Source organism: Prinia subflava, chromosome 3 (genome assembly GCF_021018805.1).
Source record: "Prinia subflava isolate CZ2003 ecotype Zambia chromosome 3, Cam_Psub_1.2, whole genome shotgun sequence".
NCBI lineage: Eukaryota > Metazoa > Chordata > Aves > Passeriformes > Cisticolidae > Prinia > Prinia subflava.
Genome location: NC_086249.1, coordinates 50135983 through 50152465, shown reverse-complemented (window position 1 = coordinate 50152465; position 16483 = coordinate 50135983). Strand labels below are relative to the sequence as shown.

Sequence of the window (16483 nt, the reverse complement as noted above, 5' to 3'; positions counted from 1 at the left end):
CCCAGCTTGATGAAAACTCTTCTCCGCATTCCTGTTGAGAGAAAACAGTTACACATTTCTAATAAATGAAGCAGGAACTGTCATTTTTTTGGCAAACTGATAACTAGCTGTAACAGCCGCATTGCCACAAGTTGCTTTTCCAAAGTAATTACCATCAGGCTCCCTGTGGTATGCAGTGTTTAACACATTTCCTCTGTGTTAATGAATGCAAAAGCAGGCAACACCATATTAGTAATCGCTTTTTATTCGTAGTCCTCATTTTCCAGATAGGTCACATTAAACACAGCCATTAAACAATAGCGGTTGAGAAAATCCATACAATGTATGCTGCTTTTGTTTGGTTTTTTTGTGTCATTCACCAGTCATTGGTGCAACTTTGAGCCATATGGGGAGACAGGGGCTGATAAATGAGAATGCCAACCTGTATCACAATTGGGCCAGAGAAGTCAAAACCTTAATCAGATTTCATTCAATTACACTTCAAGTCAACAAATCTTGATAGCCAAAACTCCCATTTAAATTAATGCAATAATAACTGCTGCCTGATGTCAAAAGAAAGCAATTATACAGTAATGAGTGGGTGTATGTTATGCAAGGCTTCAGACTCCTCCTTGACCTCAGCAATTTCCCTTCTATTTGACAGCAAGCAACAAGAAAGCTTCTTTGAATGGTGTATCTTGCTCCACTATGAACAAAGTTTGACTTTTAGGGGTAACTTGGATTGGGAAACCTCTATTCTTGAGTGGCGAGTCACAGTTCAGGAGAATGTTTCCTCATAAATATGCCAATTAAAAAAAAAAGGGGTGGAAAAAGAAAGGTCTGATTTTGAGTTCTGATTTGAACTCCCAGTCGCTGGCTTTTTTTAATTAAAAAAGATACAGAATGCCTTATTTTCTATTCACAGTGTACAGTACAAAATTTTAGTTGCTTTACTTGCCTCCCTTAACTCCAACTTTCCTTTTCTAATCGTCTGACAGATATTTCCTTTCAGTCTTATAAAGCATGTGTGTAAAAAATGAGAGAAATAACTCATAAACTTTATCTTTCATTGCTGCCTCTTTCTCCAATGGTGATGGTAGAGATACCATGGAGAAAAAAACACTTTAAATTCTTTTGTGTGCAGTACGTCCTTCACCCATAATCATGTTAATTTTGACTGAACCAGCAAAACTACATTGTATAACCTCTGCTGGTTTATTGTTTCATTATGTGTCCATCCTAAATTGTGAAATGAATTTTTTAACCTGGGATAATCTTATACTGGGAAGCAGTATGCCAGAGTTCTACAAAACAAGGCAGTTGAAAGACAAATTAAATAAAAGCAAGATTTCCTAAACTCTTCTATAAAGCTGTGAGTCATGAATTCTGAATTACCTCAGAGTGGTAAATAAATAATCACTACTAAATACAGATAATGTGTTAAACAGCTAAAGCTAGTAAATCACTAGTGACAAAGAGCCTTAAGGTAAATTCCTCTTACATTGGCACAGCCCTTTCTCAGAATGTTGTGGTTTTATGTCTTCAGAAACATACAATGAATTGTACAATTGGTTACTCAGTGTTAAAAGAATTTATAAAATACACAAATCTCCATCACTTGACTGCATTTACATACTGGCTTAGATTTTGCTGAAAAATGGATCTCACTGGCAGAGCTAAAGACTTGGTGCACAGACACTGAAGTGGTGGGCACCACAGAAATACGTAGAAAAGACTGATCAAACAATAAGAATCCTCTTCACTATGGAATTTCAAGCTATCAAGCTATCAAGCTAAACCAATCTTGGGTCTCCTGGCCAAAAAAAAAAAAAAAAATCATATAACACAGACAACACCACGTTTTAGATACATAAATTGTCCAAAACATGGAGAGTAGCTTGATAAGACATGTACAAGATCCTTCCTTTTGCATGTAATTGTGGACACTTTTTAACAGGAGATAAAAGAAAACTGTCAGAATTGGTGTCTCCCAAAGACAATTCATAGCTAAAAACACCATATAAATGCAATCCCAAAATCAAAATAGGCTGTTGGGTCAACTTTTTTTCTTGAACTGATAAAAATCTATGGCTTGTGGTATTTCAGATTGCCAACCCCTTTTATAAATGTTTTTATAGTACAGATTAAATTTAAGAAACCAAATACATAATTTTAAAATAATGCGCCATAGTGGTATTTCCAGCAGAATATCTGAAGTATATAAGGGAGAAAACCTGAGCTAACATTTTATTCTTCTGCTTCTTGTACTGTGGAAGTTTATTTGTTCTTTTCTAAGTTTCATCTGAAAGTAATTTTGAATTTTTCAAATGCAATAAAAACACTCTTGGGAAACAATAACAAAAAGTAGAAACTATATCCCAAGTTATTCTAAGTTATCCTGCAAACATTATTCAGATCAAGTGAAAACCTGACTAAAAAGACCCCCTAGAACAAGCAGTATTTATCTAGAACTGCAGTAAGCTATTGCACATTCTAAAGAATCAGATAAAATACTGCTCATGCCACATTGGCACTGATGTATTTTTCAGCTGTATAAACTTAATACCAAAACTTTGAAAATGGTGACATCTCTGAAGAATTCAATCAAATATCCTACACTGAACAGGCTGGCTGCATATGTTGGGAAAAAAAGAAACCCAAGGAGTTTCCAGATGTTGGTTCAGGTGTAATTTTTGTTATTAAACATGGGTTTGCAATAGAAGCTTCTACAAGGACTTGCACATAACCATGACTGATGGATGTATTTGTAGGCTGTTCAGTTAGCTCCATCAGCTCACTCAAACATATTTTGAACAGATTATGTACTGCAGTACTTCGTAGACCATACATTAAACAAGAGACTTTGCTCTGAGGCGCTGCTTCCCATAATCCATGGGGAAAAGGAAGCAGGAAAAAACAAAACTCATAGAGTTCGACAGCTACTGAGGCAACACTTGCCATTTACAATATAAGCCCAAATATTTTTGCAACACAACTATATATTAATTTAATAAAATACACAATATAGCTCTTATACACTCAACAATTTGGCTCATATGCACTGAATCTGCAATAAATCAATAAAAATATGTCATTTGATGTAAACACACTGAATCTTCTTACATTTGCACATTTAAATGACCATGTGATTTTTGTGGATGTCTGACATTTTCACTTTCCTGAGCTATTTTAGTGTCCACAAATGAATAAAAAAGTGTTAATAATGTTAATTTCTTTTCTGTATTACCCTTAAGGTAACTCCTTTTCCCCCAACTTTATTTCACTTCCTTTTCTTTTTTTTCTTTTTTTTTAACTTATCACTAACTATTTATAGCTTTGTTGGACACTAAAATGCTAAATAGATATTAAATTTTTTTTTTTCATTTTATCGAGTGAGTTAGTTTATGTGTGTGCAGGACAAGATGGACTATATCATTTTACATTTAATCTTAATATGATATGTAGTGTTTCATTAATGATGAGGATATGTTTCCTTGAATAATGATCTGGAATGGTTCTTTTTTGTTTTATCCTTTTTTTTTTCTTCTTTTTCGTATTTGTGGCAGATACTTTGTACATAAATGTTTACCACAAATGTATGGTAATGTTTGGCGTCACTTGGACTACTACACGAACTCTTTATAGGACTTTCAGTAGAAGCCTGTGGTGGCTGCTGGAAATTCACCACAGATCAGCATTATTCAACCCTGTTTTTCTTGGGGTTTATAGGTAAACAGTAAAGTCAGCATCAGCTATTGAGGACAGTCTTAAAGTATCAGAAGTATTTCCATTCCATCTTTCTCACACCTTCCTATCAGATTGTCAAAATGGCACTGTCTTTCCTTCTTTCATTTTGTTCTTGGTGTACTCAACTCTGTCCTAATGAAAGTTTGGTCAAAATGAAACCAGTGTTATCTGTCAAAAAGAAAGAGCAGTGAAAAGAACATACTTGTGGGCACTTCAGATGTTCACTAAAAGCCTTAAAGCAGCATTGGTCTTCCTTCATTCTTGTAATGTTGTTACAACCAGGGAATTTATTTATTTATTTACTTTCAATCAGCAGAAGAGGAACGCAGCTGCCAGCCTGTCCTTATTTTCCCCCCTCACTTTCTGATGGCCACAGGGTCGCTCCCCCGACAGTCCTGCAAGAGCTTATCTATTTCTCTCACAACTTCCTCGGCATCCACCGACTCCCTGCCTAGGTCGCGGGCCGAGCGGTCTAGCTGCTCCAGAACAGAGTCCATCTCGCTCGAGTCTCGGCTCACGCGGGAGTGCACGTCTGCAAAGGCCCTAGCCATCTGATCTGATGCAATGAAGGAAGAGTCCTTTGACTGTTTACTGGGCGATAGATACTGACTGTCAGTTGACAAGTACTGGCTGCTTGGTTCAGCCAAGGCTCCTGATTTCACTTCACAACCATCCAGTGGTCCTTTTGTTGAGGTGCAAGGCTCAATGCATGTCTTGGTTGGGCTGCTCGATGCTGAGGGAACCTCCTGAAGCAGAGGACTCAGGGCACGTTTGGCTTTTAAGTAAGGTTTAACATTGGCAATGAGAATAGTGTGCTCTCTCTTGTCTTTCCCAAATGTACAAAAAGTCTTTTTCCCAGTGGGATTCACAGTTTCATATGTCTCAGTCTCAACATTAGCTTCGACTGTGGGTACAAAGAGATTTGTGCGATAATCTGCATTCTCAGCCTGACTGGCTGCAGGGAACTGTGGCATCCAACACCTGTCAGAATGACCAAGCACTCTGCATTCATCTGTGCAGTTAACACATTCTTCTTGTTCTGCAAAACAAAGGAGAAAGAGAAAAACTCTCATTATAAGTGGATTTATTTAGGTTAATGGATAGGCTATGATCATCACGTGATGGGCTTACTTGACATCTGGTTGCTTAATTATGGAGAAAAAGAAGAAGCTATAATTAAAATATTTCAGAAGGTTTGCATAAACCTGTTAGTTGAGACAATAGATTTATTTAACTCTGTTCTCCACATATTAAAGCATTCACACAGCCGAGTGGAAGTATAAAGGGGTCATTAGAGACTCATTCTCAGTGGAATTGAGCTTCATCTGTAAACTAATCTGCTGTAGAAATCTTTTAGGCTTTGTTCTGTATAACTCATACTAGAAAAGAGTGAACAGTACTTAGGGAACTCAAAAGGAATTATAAGGATTAATTTTTCAAATCAAATAACTGAGAAGTGACTGCCTTTCTGGTAATACAAACACTTCATAAAAATCAGCAAGCTGGGGCTTTTTTTGTCACCTCCATTTCATTTGTAATTGTTATGTTGTGTGACAGTCACAAAATAAAAAGATTTTCTTTAGAAGCCTTCTATTCCTGCTGAGAACAGAGAACTAGAATCTTCCATCAGTATGCATTAAATATAAGCTTGTCAAAAAGTGCATATTGCAATTTTATTAGACATGAGTATGGATCATATAATCAGTTTTCCCCTTTTTTGTTTTGGTGCAACTAAGTGAAAATGGATTTGCTCAATGCATACAATTTGGAAGAATGACAAATGGTGGCACACTATTTGAACTGATGATATGTTCAGATAGGATTTTTATATCCTTATTTCTTTCAAGGGAGATAGTTAAATTAGATTCCTTTGCTACACTTTTAGAACATAGGTTTTGGTACTTCCTGTTCTACAATTCAAAGAAAACATTCTCTTTTAAAAACCTTGCCTTGTGTGTTATTTACATTAAACAGGTTACACTTGGGCCAGTATTTCCTGTCTTATAATTTTGCTCACAACTCTAACAAAGTATTAGGACTAAAAAAATAATAAATAGAATAAACCCTTTTATAATCCCTAGGTTTCAGTTTACTATACATTGATCCTTGACTATTAATAATTTTTCTTTCACAAAATGGGCAGATGGGCTCAATATTCAGTTTTGGAGGAATTTAGAATTCTACAAAATGCATAATTCCAGTTAGACAAAAAACTGGTGTACAAGTTTATACCAGACAAAAAAAGGTATACCTTTAAATGTAAGTATGAAACACAGAGGCATGCAGAACAAGTCTTCAGAAAAGCAGAACAAACATGTTGACCCAAAAATGGGAAGAATTTAAGCAATCATCATCTTTCTAAATTAGAAAATACATTCCTAGTAATCTTATATCACTACCTGATTAATGGATGATTATACTGCAGAAACATGAGAAAAGAAACACCAAAGGTGATCTTTGGGAATCCAAGGGTGTAAAGAGTTTCTCACAATTCTAAGAAGATATGAATAATTAGAACTTAAACTAAAATTGTATTATGTCACAGTGATGTTAAACAGGGATAATTTGCTCAGAACTTATACTTGTTAATGATATAGTTGTGTGAAAGTGTCATTCTGTATATGTGCTCCCTTCCTTGAAGACTTTAAAATCTAAATCTGATGTAAACCCTGAAAAATACCAAAAGCAAGAGAGAATTAGGTACAGGGACAGCAGAACAAAGTGATTGTTGAGGAAAAGGATGTAACATAAAGGCTTATAACATAAAATTCATAGAGGTGAGTCAGCCTCAGCTCTGTACCTGGTAAAATCATGGAACAGATTTTCCTGGAAGATGTATCAAAACACATGGAAGATGGGGAGGTGGCTAGACACAGAAAACAAGGCTTCATTGGGGACAGATTGTCTGACTAATCTGGTGGCTTTCTATGATGGAGTGAATGCATCAGTGGACAAGGCAAAGTCTTTTGTAAGACCTTTGATATGGTCAAATATTGATATGGACACAATATTCTTGGTGTGAAACTGGAGAATGATGGATTTGATGATGGACTGTCAGATCAATAAGGTAGTGGCTGGGTGGTCACATGCAAACAGTTGCAGTCAATGGCTCAATGTCCAAGCAGAAAACGTAATGAGAGGTGTCCCTCCAGGGTCCACATTTGGACCAATATTATTTATTATCTACATTAATGAGATAGACCATGGAGCTGAGTGCACCCTAGGATCGCAGCAAGCTGCGTGGTGCATCTGGTTCGCTGAAGGGAAGGGACCGTGACAGGCTTGAGAGGTGGGGGCCATGTGAACATCATGAAGTTCAGCAAGTCCAAGTGCAAGGTCCTGCACCTGGGTTGAAGTCACCAGCATCAATACAGACTGGAAGATGGACAGAATGAGCAGAGACCTGCTGAGAAGGACTGGGGATACTGATGAAAAGCTGGACATGAGCCAGCTTTTGTGTGTGCTCACAGCCCTGACAGCCAGTTGTGTCCTGGTCTGCATAAACTGAAAGAAAGCAGATATAGATTGTACATGAGGTAGAAACTCTTTGATATGAGAGTAATGAGGCACTGGAACAGATTTCCCAGAGAAATTGTGGATGTCTCATCACTGGAAGGGTTCAAATTCAAGACCTTGAGCAACCTCATCTAGTGATGGACATTCCTGCCCACGGTAGATATTTCAAGGTCCTTTTTGACCCAAACCATTCAACGATTCTGTGATCTCCAAGGAAAACTAGTCCACACACTGTTTTTAGTATCCAATAAAAACTTAAATTATCATGATGAAAAGCAGGAGTAAAATAATCCCAACCTTGGGACTGTAAAAAAGGGGCAGAACTGAGAAGATTTTAAGGAAGAATTTTAAGTTTGTTGTGTTTGATTTTACTTCACTTGAATGAGATGGCATTAGTATGCAGAACTGCAGAGACAACATATGTGTGGCAATTGCTTAATGAAATGGGAGCCATACAAATGAAGGACAGAGCTGTACACCTCATTCCACCCATTAGTTCACCTCCACTAAAGTTCTTGTATCTAGTTTTCCGGAGCTTCTACGGCATCAAACAGCTGCTGCTTTAAAACAGCCAAGGGAAACTGCTACTCTCTCACTCTCCCTCTCTTTCTCTAAAAAAAAAAAAATATCCCCAAACAACAAAACCACCTCCTCCTCCTCCAAAAAAAACCCAAACCAAACCAAACCAAACCAAACCAAAACAAAACAAAAACAACCAAAACAAAACAAAACAAAAAAGACCCCCACCACCCAAAAACATAAAATTCCACAAAACAAACCGAATCCATATATCTTTAAAAACACCTTTGTCTTCCCGATCCTTCAGAGTAGATTTGTGGCAAGCTCAGCCTCTAGTTTTAAAAGTGGATGTACAGAAATAGGAGAAATAGGTGCTTTCTTCAGGATTTTTCCTAACAATATCTAAAGTTATTTTTCTCATATGGAATTCATGACAATTCTGAGTGAAAACTTTCTAGCACTTTTAGAAGTTTACCTAAACAATTAATCAGCTTTCCAATTATCTTTTATGTTGTAAGTTTAGCTATCCTTTGTATGGATATTTGTAAACAATTTTGTTGCTTTATAACAAAAGACAAAAGTAAAACCCTGCTGCATGTCAGCTACCATAAAATGCTCAGAATTGCACAATCAGTGGACCAGTACTTTTTTCTGCTCCTCTCTTGTCAATTACTCTCTTAAAGCAAGGTCTGTCTTTGCTCCTTCCTTTCTCCCACAAAAATACATTACATTCTGTGTTATTATACCACAAAAAGGCCATTTCTAGAAGAAAAACTCTTTCTGGTAGTAGTTCTATGTAATATTATCTTAAAATACATTAAATGAATAGTCATATATATATATATATAAAATTATCTGTTTTGTACATTGACAACACACACACACACACATATATATATAATATAGAACTAAGAAGTTCTATTTTGACACTGAATCTTTTACTAAAACTCGACTGAACTGTATTTGTTTTAAAAAATAAATATTCCCTGAGCTAAGATTGAAACAAACAAACTCAGACAAAAGGTAAAGATCAGAGAAGATCTCAGTGACTGGAAATAAGTACTGTAAAGTTATTCAGTAGGTATTCAGTACTGTGCCAAAAACTATGCTTTGAGATTTTCAACACTCATTAGGTTAAGTTATGTTTGAAGATTTATATTTTTAGCTCTCACATGCATACACATATAGTGCTATGAGGAGGGGCCTCACATAGTGTTTAGAGTATTCATTACTGCCAACAAAAATACAAAGTTTGCTGGCAATCTCTAAGTTAAAGAGATATATATCATATAGAACATATATGTTATGTATATATTGCATGCTCTATGTCCTTTCCCCTTCTCATTTCCTGTATTTGTTAAAGCAATTTTTATACTTGCATACTCACTGTATCGACTCACTTTCCATTTCTGCTCCTTGGACATGGTACCAGTGACTGAATTAAATATGAAGCCAAAAAAGAATAAAAAGAGCATGGAATGACCTTGAATTGAAACCCACCTGCATTGCATGAGCTTTGGTGCTCTAGCCCTGAAAATCTCTGTCTTTTCATTTCACTCTTTTATGTCACATCATAGGGAACAGATTTTGAGTATTGATTATCATACATTATAAGCTGCTTGTCTCACCATTAGCCTGTAATTTTGACTGTTACAGTTAGCACACAGTGAGGAAAATCGAACAAGGATTTTTGTATTAGCAGCAGAAACTACAAACACGAACTATTACCACCAAGGGCCAAATTAGTACATATGAGAAAATAGAATCAATTTAAAGGTAAATATATAAATATATATATGTAAAATAGGTTATATGCTGTGCTGTGCAGCAAGATGTGCTGGTAGAGTGTTACGCGCCATCAGTCTTTATCTCTGTGCTTCTCTCTCTCCTGTTGAAAATAAACCCTTAACAGTGCGTGTGTGTACAATAAATAGAAGCAGTCTAGAGGTTTTCCTAACTCTCTGGAGCTTTAAGGGTAAACAGTCATAAGTGCTTTATGCACTTAGGAGAGAACATACACTAAAATAGAACTGCTAAATTATCAGCCGTAGAAAGAAAAGGAAACAAGGTATCTGTAAACAACAGTCGCCTAGATAGGAAACGCATTCTGGATGGAAATTTAAAGATGGTGTAGGATGAAACTTGTATTGGCAACATATAAAATGTAATGCAAGATATGTATTTTGGTGCAGCAGAAGACATATCTTACATATTTTATTCTATTACCAGAGGACTTTTATTTAACTGCCTTCCACAGGAAGATGAAAGGAAAAGATTCTTTTATTGTGGTATCTAAAATTTCCTACACTTTCTTTATAAATATTGTGAAAAGAATTAATTATGGGTACTGATTTCACCCTAAATATATTGCACTATGAATTTAATTAATTAATGCTTTAGATGGCTGGCTCCTTTCAATGGCTAAAACAGATATCTTATTTTGACTCACTAATTATATGAAATTTGCATAATGATAACAAAGAAGCTCAATAATTATTTTTTTTTAAACAGTGATGGTGGAAAAATTGAGTCAATAAATACAATGTTTTATGTAATTAAACTGGTCCCTAATTATTTAAATTAAACGTATATACAAAGCAGAAAAACAAATGTAAGGTAAACATCAGTATGCAAACTTTTCCAATAAATAATTTATGTACTGTACTTATAGGATGAAGAACACTATAGTCTGTATTGAAGTATTCCATACGATTTAGTACTAAATGTCAAGATTCCCATATATGGGAAATCAGACTGTAAATATATGTATATACACATATGCATATATCCTTTTATATATATTTATGTAAATAAATGAATCCATGTATATTTAAAGTCTGTGTATATTATCCCTATACACAGGCCTGGATTTATAAATAGCCATAGACTTAGACCTACAGCTAGATTTATGCCATCCTATTCTTCACAAAACCTGTAAATTATTTTATCAAATTTTATTTGGAGTTAAACAAGGAAGATAGAGCTCAGATTACTAGAATTTATAAGATTTGAACTGATAGTGATTTAAGTGCATTCTTACCTAAGATCTTCTTACTCACAAATTATTTTAAAATGTAGTTTTTTATTGCCATTTTTTCATCGACAAGGACTAAATAAGAATATGGCTAGATAAGTATATGAATAACACTAAATATTTTAAAATACCAGTAGCTTTTGTTATTTTTAATTGTCCTAGGAAAGCCTGTCTTTCAGATATCCTGTTTTCCTCTTTCAACGGGGGATGTCTAGTTTTTACTACTGCATAAACACCTTCTTCTAACTGACCATTTTTTAAATTCCTTTCTATAAATGTGGAAGCTAAAAATAAGCCTTAATTGTCAGGGATGCTTCATAGGTTGATTCCCTTGACTGGAATGACTATCAACTAACAGGTCCAAATAAAAAATAAACCAGAGGACCCATTTCAAAATGCTGCCTTCTTTTTGAAAGCATGCAGTTTCACAATACCTTTACTCTTGAAATGCTCCATTCTTCATTGCATTACAGAGAACAGTAAAGCACATCTTTGGTGACCCTTTTTTCACATGACAAAGATCTGTCTATGAATGCATACACAGAGTTCACACTGACTTGTTTAGGAGATCGACCCTTTTCACCCTTGATGATGTGAATTTGTGTTCATTATTGAAAAGATTTCCATTTAGCATTTACTCAGTAAAGGAACAAAGTGTAAAATTCTCTGCAGCTTACATTTCTCTGGTCTAACCACAGACACAGTATTCTTTACTCTGAGGGTGATGAGGCACTGGAATAGGTTGTCCCATTCCTGGAAGTGTCCAAGGCCAGGCTGGATGGAGCTTTGAGCAACTTGGTTTAGTGGAAGGCATCCCTGCCCATGACAGGACTGTTGGAACTAGATGATCTTTAAGATCCCTTCCAACACAAACCATCTTATGATTTTATTTAAAAAACCTCCACCAACACCACTACTTCTTTTAGACTAATAAAATAATGTTATGCTTCATATTTTTAATACCTTAAATAGATATGAAAGATCTGTGTTTTCTGTACATATGTGTAAGCAGATGGACAATAAATGCCACATAATATCTAACAGAGAATGTAATTAACTCTGCTTTTCAGAACTTTAGTAATTCCTAAAATATGACCAGAAAACCTCACAGAATTTACATGAAATGGTGGATTCGGGTTTTGTTTGTTTGTGGTTTTTTTTGTTTTGGTTTGGTTTTTTGTTTGCTTTTTTTTTTTTTTTTTTTTTTTTTGAGGTCAGCAATTGCCTTTACTAAAGTACAGGAAAGGAAATAAGTAGATATTTATTACAGGAGACAAATTATGTGTGCTTTGGCATGTCCTAAGCACCAGGTCTATATGACATTTCTATTGAGAACAATCAGCTAAAGCACTACCTCTGTGGTTGGATTTCTGTTTAATTACAATTGATTTTGACATAAATGAGCAGAGATAAACAAATACTTCTATACTTCTCTTGCTGTTACTAAACAGAGCTGTCTCCTATCTGAGTATTTATATTGGCTTGTCTGTTTAAAGGCTCCTTTCAGTCAGGCAAAGCAATTATGTAGCTCAGATTAGCAAAATGACTGGCAGTAAAATGAGAGTGGACTGCCACATTTTTAAACCTCTTGGATCTCATGTTTTCTCCTGATATTATAAATACAAGTTTCTGATGTCTATAATCCTGACACAGTTTCCCACAGGTGGTGCCTGGTTTTTGTTTAGTTGGTTTTGTTTACTTTCTTTCTGGACACAGGATAAAGACAATATATATTTTATATTATTATGACATAAAATGCTTCAAAAGCCATAAAAACATGATGGCCTATGGACTTAATTCTAGTTTACATTTGTCCCAGAAAATAAATGTTGGAGAAATATTTCAGGATTACAGGGAGCACTATGGAAAATTTAAAACACTTCTTACAGAATTATGCTTTAATTAAATGTTTACAATTTAATGACAATTACATATTTTTTATTTAAAAACAATATAAGAGAAAGAAAATATTTGCGTTACCTGAAAATTTTCCATCCTCACAGCGGGCTGGTCCACAGATCCCAACAATGGGTCTTTGGCCTCGGCCTTGCTGTTCTGGAGGCAAATCAGACCTGTGAGTCACAGACAGGGATAGGCTCTGCTTCCAAAACTCACAATAATGTCAAAATTTCTGCAGCAGAAAAACAGCTTCTACCTGTGGTCCAGACACAGCTCACAGCCCTTGAATTTTTTCACTATTTTTCTCAATGGTACAAACATACAATTTTATAGTTGGCAGTGAACTGAAAATGTCTAACTAGTGTAAAGTACATCTCATTTCTTCCTAATGCAGGAGAAAGAAGAAAATGGACACCCAGTCTTGATTTCCAGTATTTCCATATAAGTTGGCTGGCCCTGAAACTTATTTGCAGTGAAAAGACCATACAACAGTCATGGAACAGTCATTTTGGCCTCCTCCCCATCCCACATAAGAAAGTCTTCCTTGTCCAGGGCTGCACATAGCAAATATACAAAGGCTACCTGTGACAGCCCCACATTTAGCTGAGAAGCTACAGGGAAACTTTAGCAATATGACACATTGATGGTTTAAAACTGTAAATCTTTGTTGTAGAGCCCCAAGCTACTTCCTGAGAAAGACGGAAAACTAAACTGCAGTAATTAACAGAAGAGAACAGCCTCGTGGATCTTTCAGAAAGCACATTTTTAATATAGCACATTTTCACTCTTGATCAAGGCAGTGCCAAAGATATTACAGCGGGATTGTTTCTGCACTAGCATCTACAAAAGCAATGACTCTTAAATCTGAAATCTAACTGAACTTGTCTAATCATTTGCACAATTTGCATGATATTCACATTCTTTTTACTAACTTTATTGTGAGCTAGTCATAATTATAGTATCAATGATTTCCATATCTAATTTGCAGCATTTAGTAAATGCTGCATATTGTAGTGTGGCAATGCTTATAATCTAGTCATTAACCAGGACCATTGTGAGCCTGCCTATACAAATATTAACAGATTGTACAGTTAGAGACAAGAGGTAACAAGTGATTATGAAAAACAAAAGCAATGAATGGGAAGAAAAGACAACATTAATGAAAATATAATCATGCTGTTGACATTTCCTAAAAATACCAATATAAAAGCTCCAATTTAAAGGAGCTATCTCCATCTGTCAGACCATCAAGCCACCAGCGATGAGCTATATGTTACACCACTGAACCTTCCTTACCCGTTGCCAATTATCTCAGTGTACAAATCTTTAATTAGAAGGTACCAAGCTTTTAGCTTTGCAAGCTTGCCTCAAATTCGGAAATGACAACTTGTTTACAGATATTGACTGAGAAGATTGCCACTGAGGAGAGAGGCATGACAGGTTTCAGAAGAAATGTCTATGTCCTTTTGATGGCTCTGTTTACACCCTGGTAGACTCTGTGTAGGAGCCTGGCTTTGTCCAAAACAAAATCAATGAAGTAAGGCTCTTTAAATGCTACCTATTTTCCTTTGCAAAGTCTCATAAAAATTATTACAAAGGCTGCATGGATGCCAAACCATTCAAAATCTGGCCAATTTGGTGAAAGAGAGTATTTTCCTCCACCTTCCTGCCAGTATGTCTTGGGTTTACATTCAAAATCTCCTTTAGCAGCCATAATGAGTCCATGTCTGTTTTATACTAATAGATGGAAAACCCTACTGGGTATCATCCTCTGCTTCAAAAGGTTGATGTCGTAAGCAGGTCATATACTTTGAACTTCATGGAAGGTTTACAATGCACCTGACAGAATAGGAGAAGAACACTTTTTATGATGCTGCTCTCAGAAAAGCTTTAGGTTGTCTAGACATCTTAAGGAGCTCTCACTTGGACATAGAGATGCAGAAATATCTTCTTATAAAAGAAAGAAAATTTTAAGAGTTTCATAAAGAGTCTTCCCCATTCTAAGTAACATATTTCTTATATGATTAGAAGGTCCCTTAGACTATTATTTAGGAGATTTCTGGTGTGTTGTTACCACCTTCAAAAGAGATTTGCAGAATGGGATTACCTTTGTGTCACTTTATGAAGAACCACATTCTCTTATCAATTTAAGTTTCATAATGCTATCCTACTTAACTTTCTGCCTGGATGGATAGTGCTCCAATTGGATCAATCAAAAAGGATAATTAAGGATGCTTTTTTCAAATCTGGCTCTCTAAATATAACCAGTTTGGCAAAGAGAATTATGCAAGTAAACAGATTCAATACCACATTTGCAGATTCTCCATAAACAGTGGATTATTTTCTGAAAGACACTTACTGAAGATACCTTCAGAATATTCATATCTTCTTTTTCCCAGATCCTTCATCAAGAACTCTAAGTTACAGATCGCCTTCTTATATTTCAAGGATTGAAGAGATTATAGATATTAACACCACTAATACAGAAAAATCTCTCCTACTAGTTACTATTATGTGCAGCAGTTCAGCTGCTCAACTGAGACTCACCTTTTTACTTGTCATCTTTTCATTTGTTATAGCTTCAATTTCTGAACTGATTTCAGAATACTTTGATGCGAAAAAAGATAGCTTTAAGAAAAATTGTCAATTTGGGGAACTATTTCCAAGGATATTGTCATTATGTGTTCTTTGTTTTCACTAATGTCTTCCCTTTTTAAGCCTAGTAGCTATTGGAAGCTATTTTTCTGGTGTCTAGCAACCTCTAATCTGAGCCACGTTCTTTTAAAAAAGTGTATTTTCGTCTTGCAGATAGACTTAAAAGCTAATTACAAATATCACCGCCAAGTAAGATGCAGTCTGGGTAATTTGTGTTAGCTGTGCCCTCAGCTTACTTATCTGAACATCCTACAAAGGAAATCAGCAGTGAGCCATTAGATAAGTTAAACACCGCTCTGGTAAAGTAAGTAAGAAGATGCAGCTGCTAAATTTAAAGCTGCAGAAGGATTCAGAATAAACCGGTTAACATCAATCTATTGACATCCTTTAAGAAAATCTTTACTCTGCAGAGATGATGAAGATACCACATCCCTAGAAATGGGCAAGATGTTCTATAAAATGCAGTAAAACCTATTTCAGATATAGATCATTGTCAACTTTCTCAGGGTATTTAAAGCAATCTTCTAATTTATTATAACTTATCACTATAATATTTATTTGATTTAGGGTATCATATATGCTTTACAACAGGACTTGATTTTAATGGGTCCCCCTCCTCCCATGTTTTTGTTTTGTATTGGAAAAAAAAAGAGCAGAAGACCTATACAGTTATTATTAGCTTGAATTCTGAGTATCATAGATAATGGAAAGCAGAGAAATCTGAGCCCCAATATCTACTGCATGATTCTGCAAAAACAGCCTCTGGGTTTCCTAATAAAAATGTAACTTTGCTTTGTTTTTCTTTAAGAAGAAGAATTGCTTTAATTCCCAAGGAGACAAAAATAAAGTGCTGTATCTAAAAGTAAGACTCAGCCTGACCTTGAACAAATTCTGTAAGGAATTAAGGTAAGAAAAATTTGTCTTATGGGAAAAAGAATCAAACTATTTTTTGTTGGTTTGTGTCCACCTGTTACACAGGAGCCTCTGCTCAGGCATGGTATGTATACCACTTCCCTGGTACCTAAGGAACAGCCTAGCAGAGCTCCAGACTTATTTGTAAGCTCTCAAGTGACTCTCTGCAGTTCCAGCTGAAGATGGATACAAGGAAGCTAATTTGCTACCACCAAGGGAAAA

General features: G+C 35.6%; 1 protein-coding gene across 2 annotated transcripts in view; it reads right to left on the bottom strand.

Annotated features, from left to right (window-relative positions):
* Positions 1-242: 242 nt before the first annotated feature.
* The window catches only part of PCDH17 (protocadherin 17), an 89820-nt gene continuing 73579 nt past the window's right edge, over positions 243-16483 (bottom strand). For both annotated transcript variants that reach the window (XM_063392192.1, XM_063392193.1), the window contains 2 exons: positions 12776-12850; positions 243-4765 (listed from right to left, as the gene is read on the bottom strand). In XM_063392192.1, the coding sequence (XP_063248262.1) occupies positions 4083-4765; positions 12776-12850 (758 nt within the window). In that variant the 3' untranslated portion in view covers positions 243-4082. The remainder of the gene's footprint in view (positions 4766-12775; positions 12851-16483) is intronic.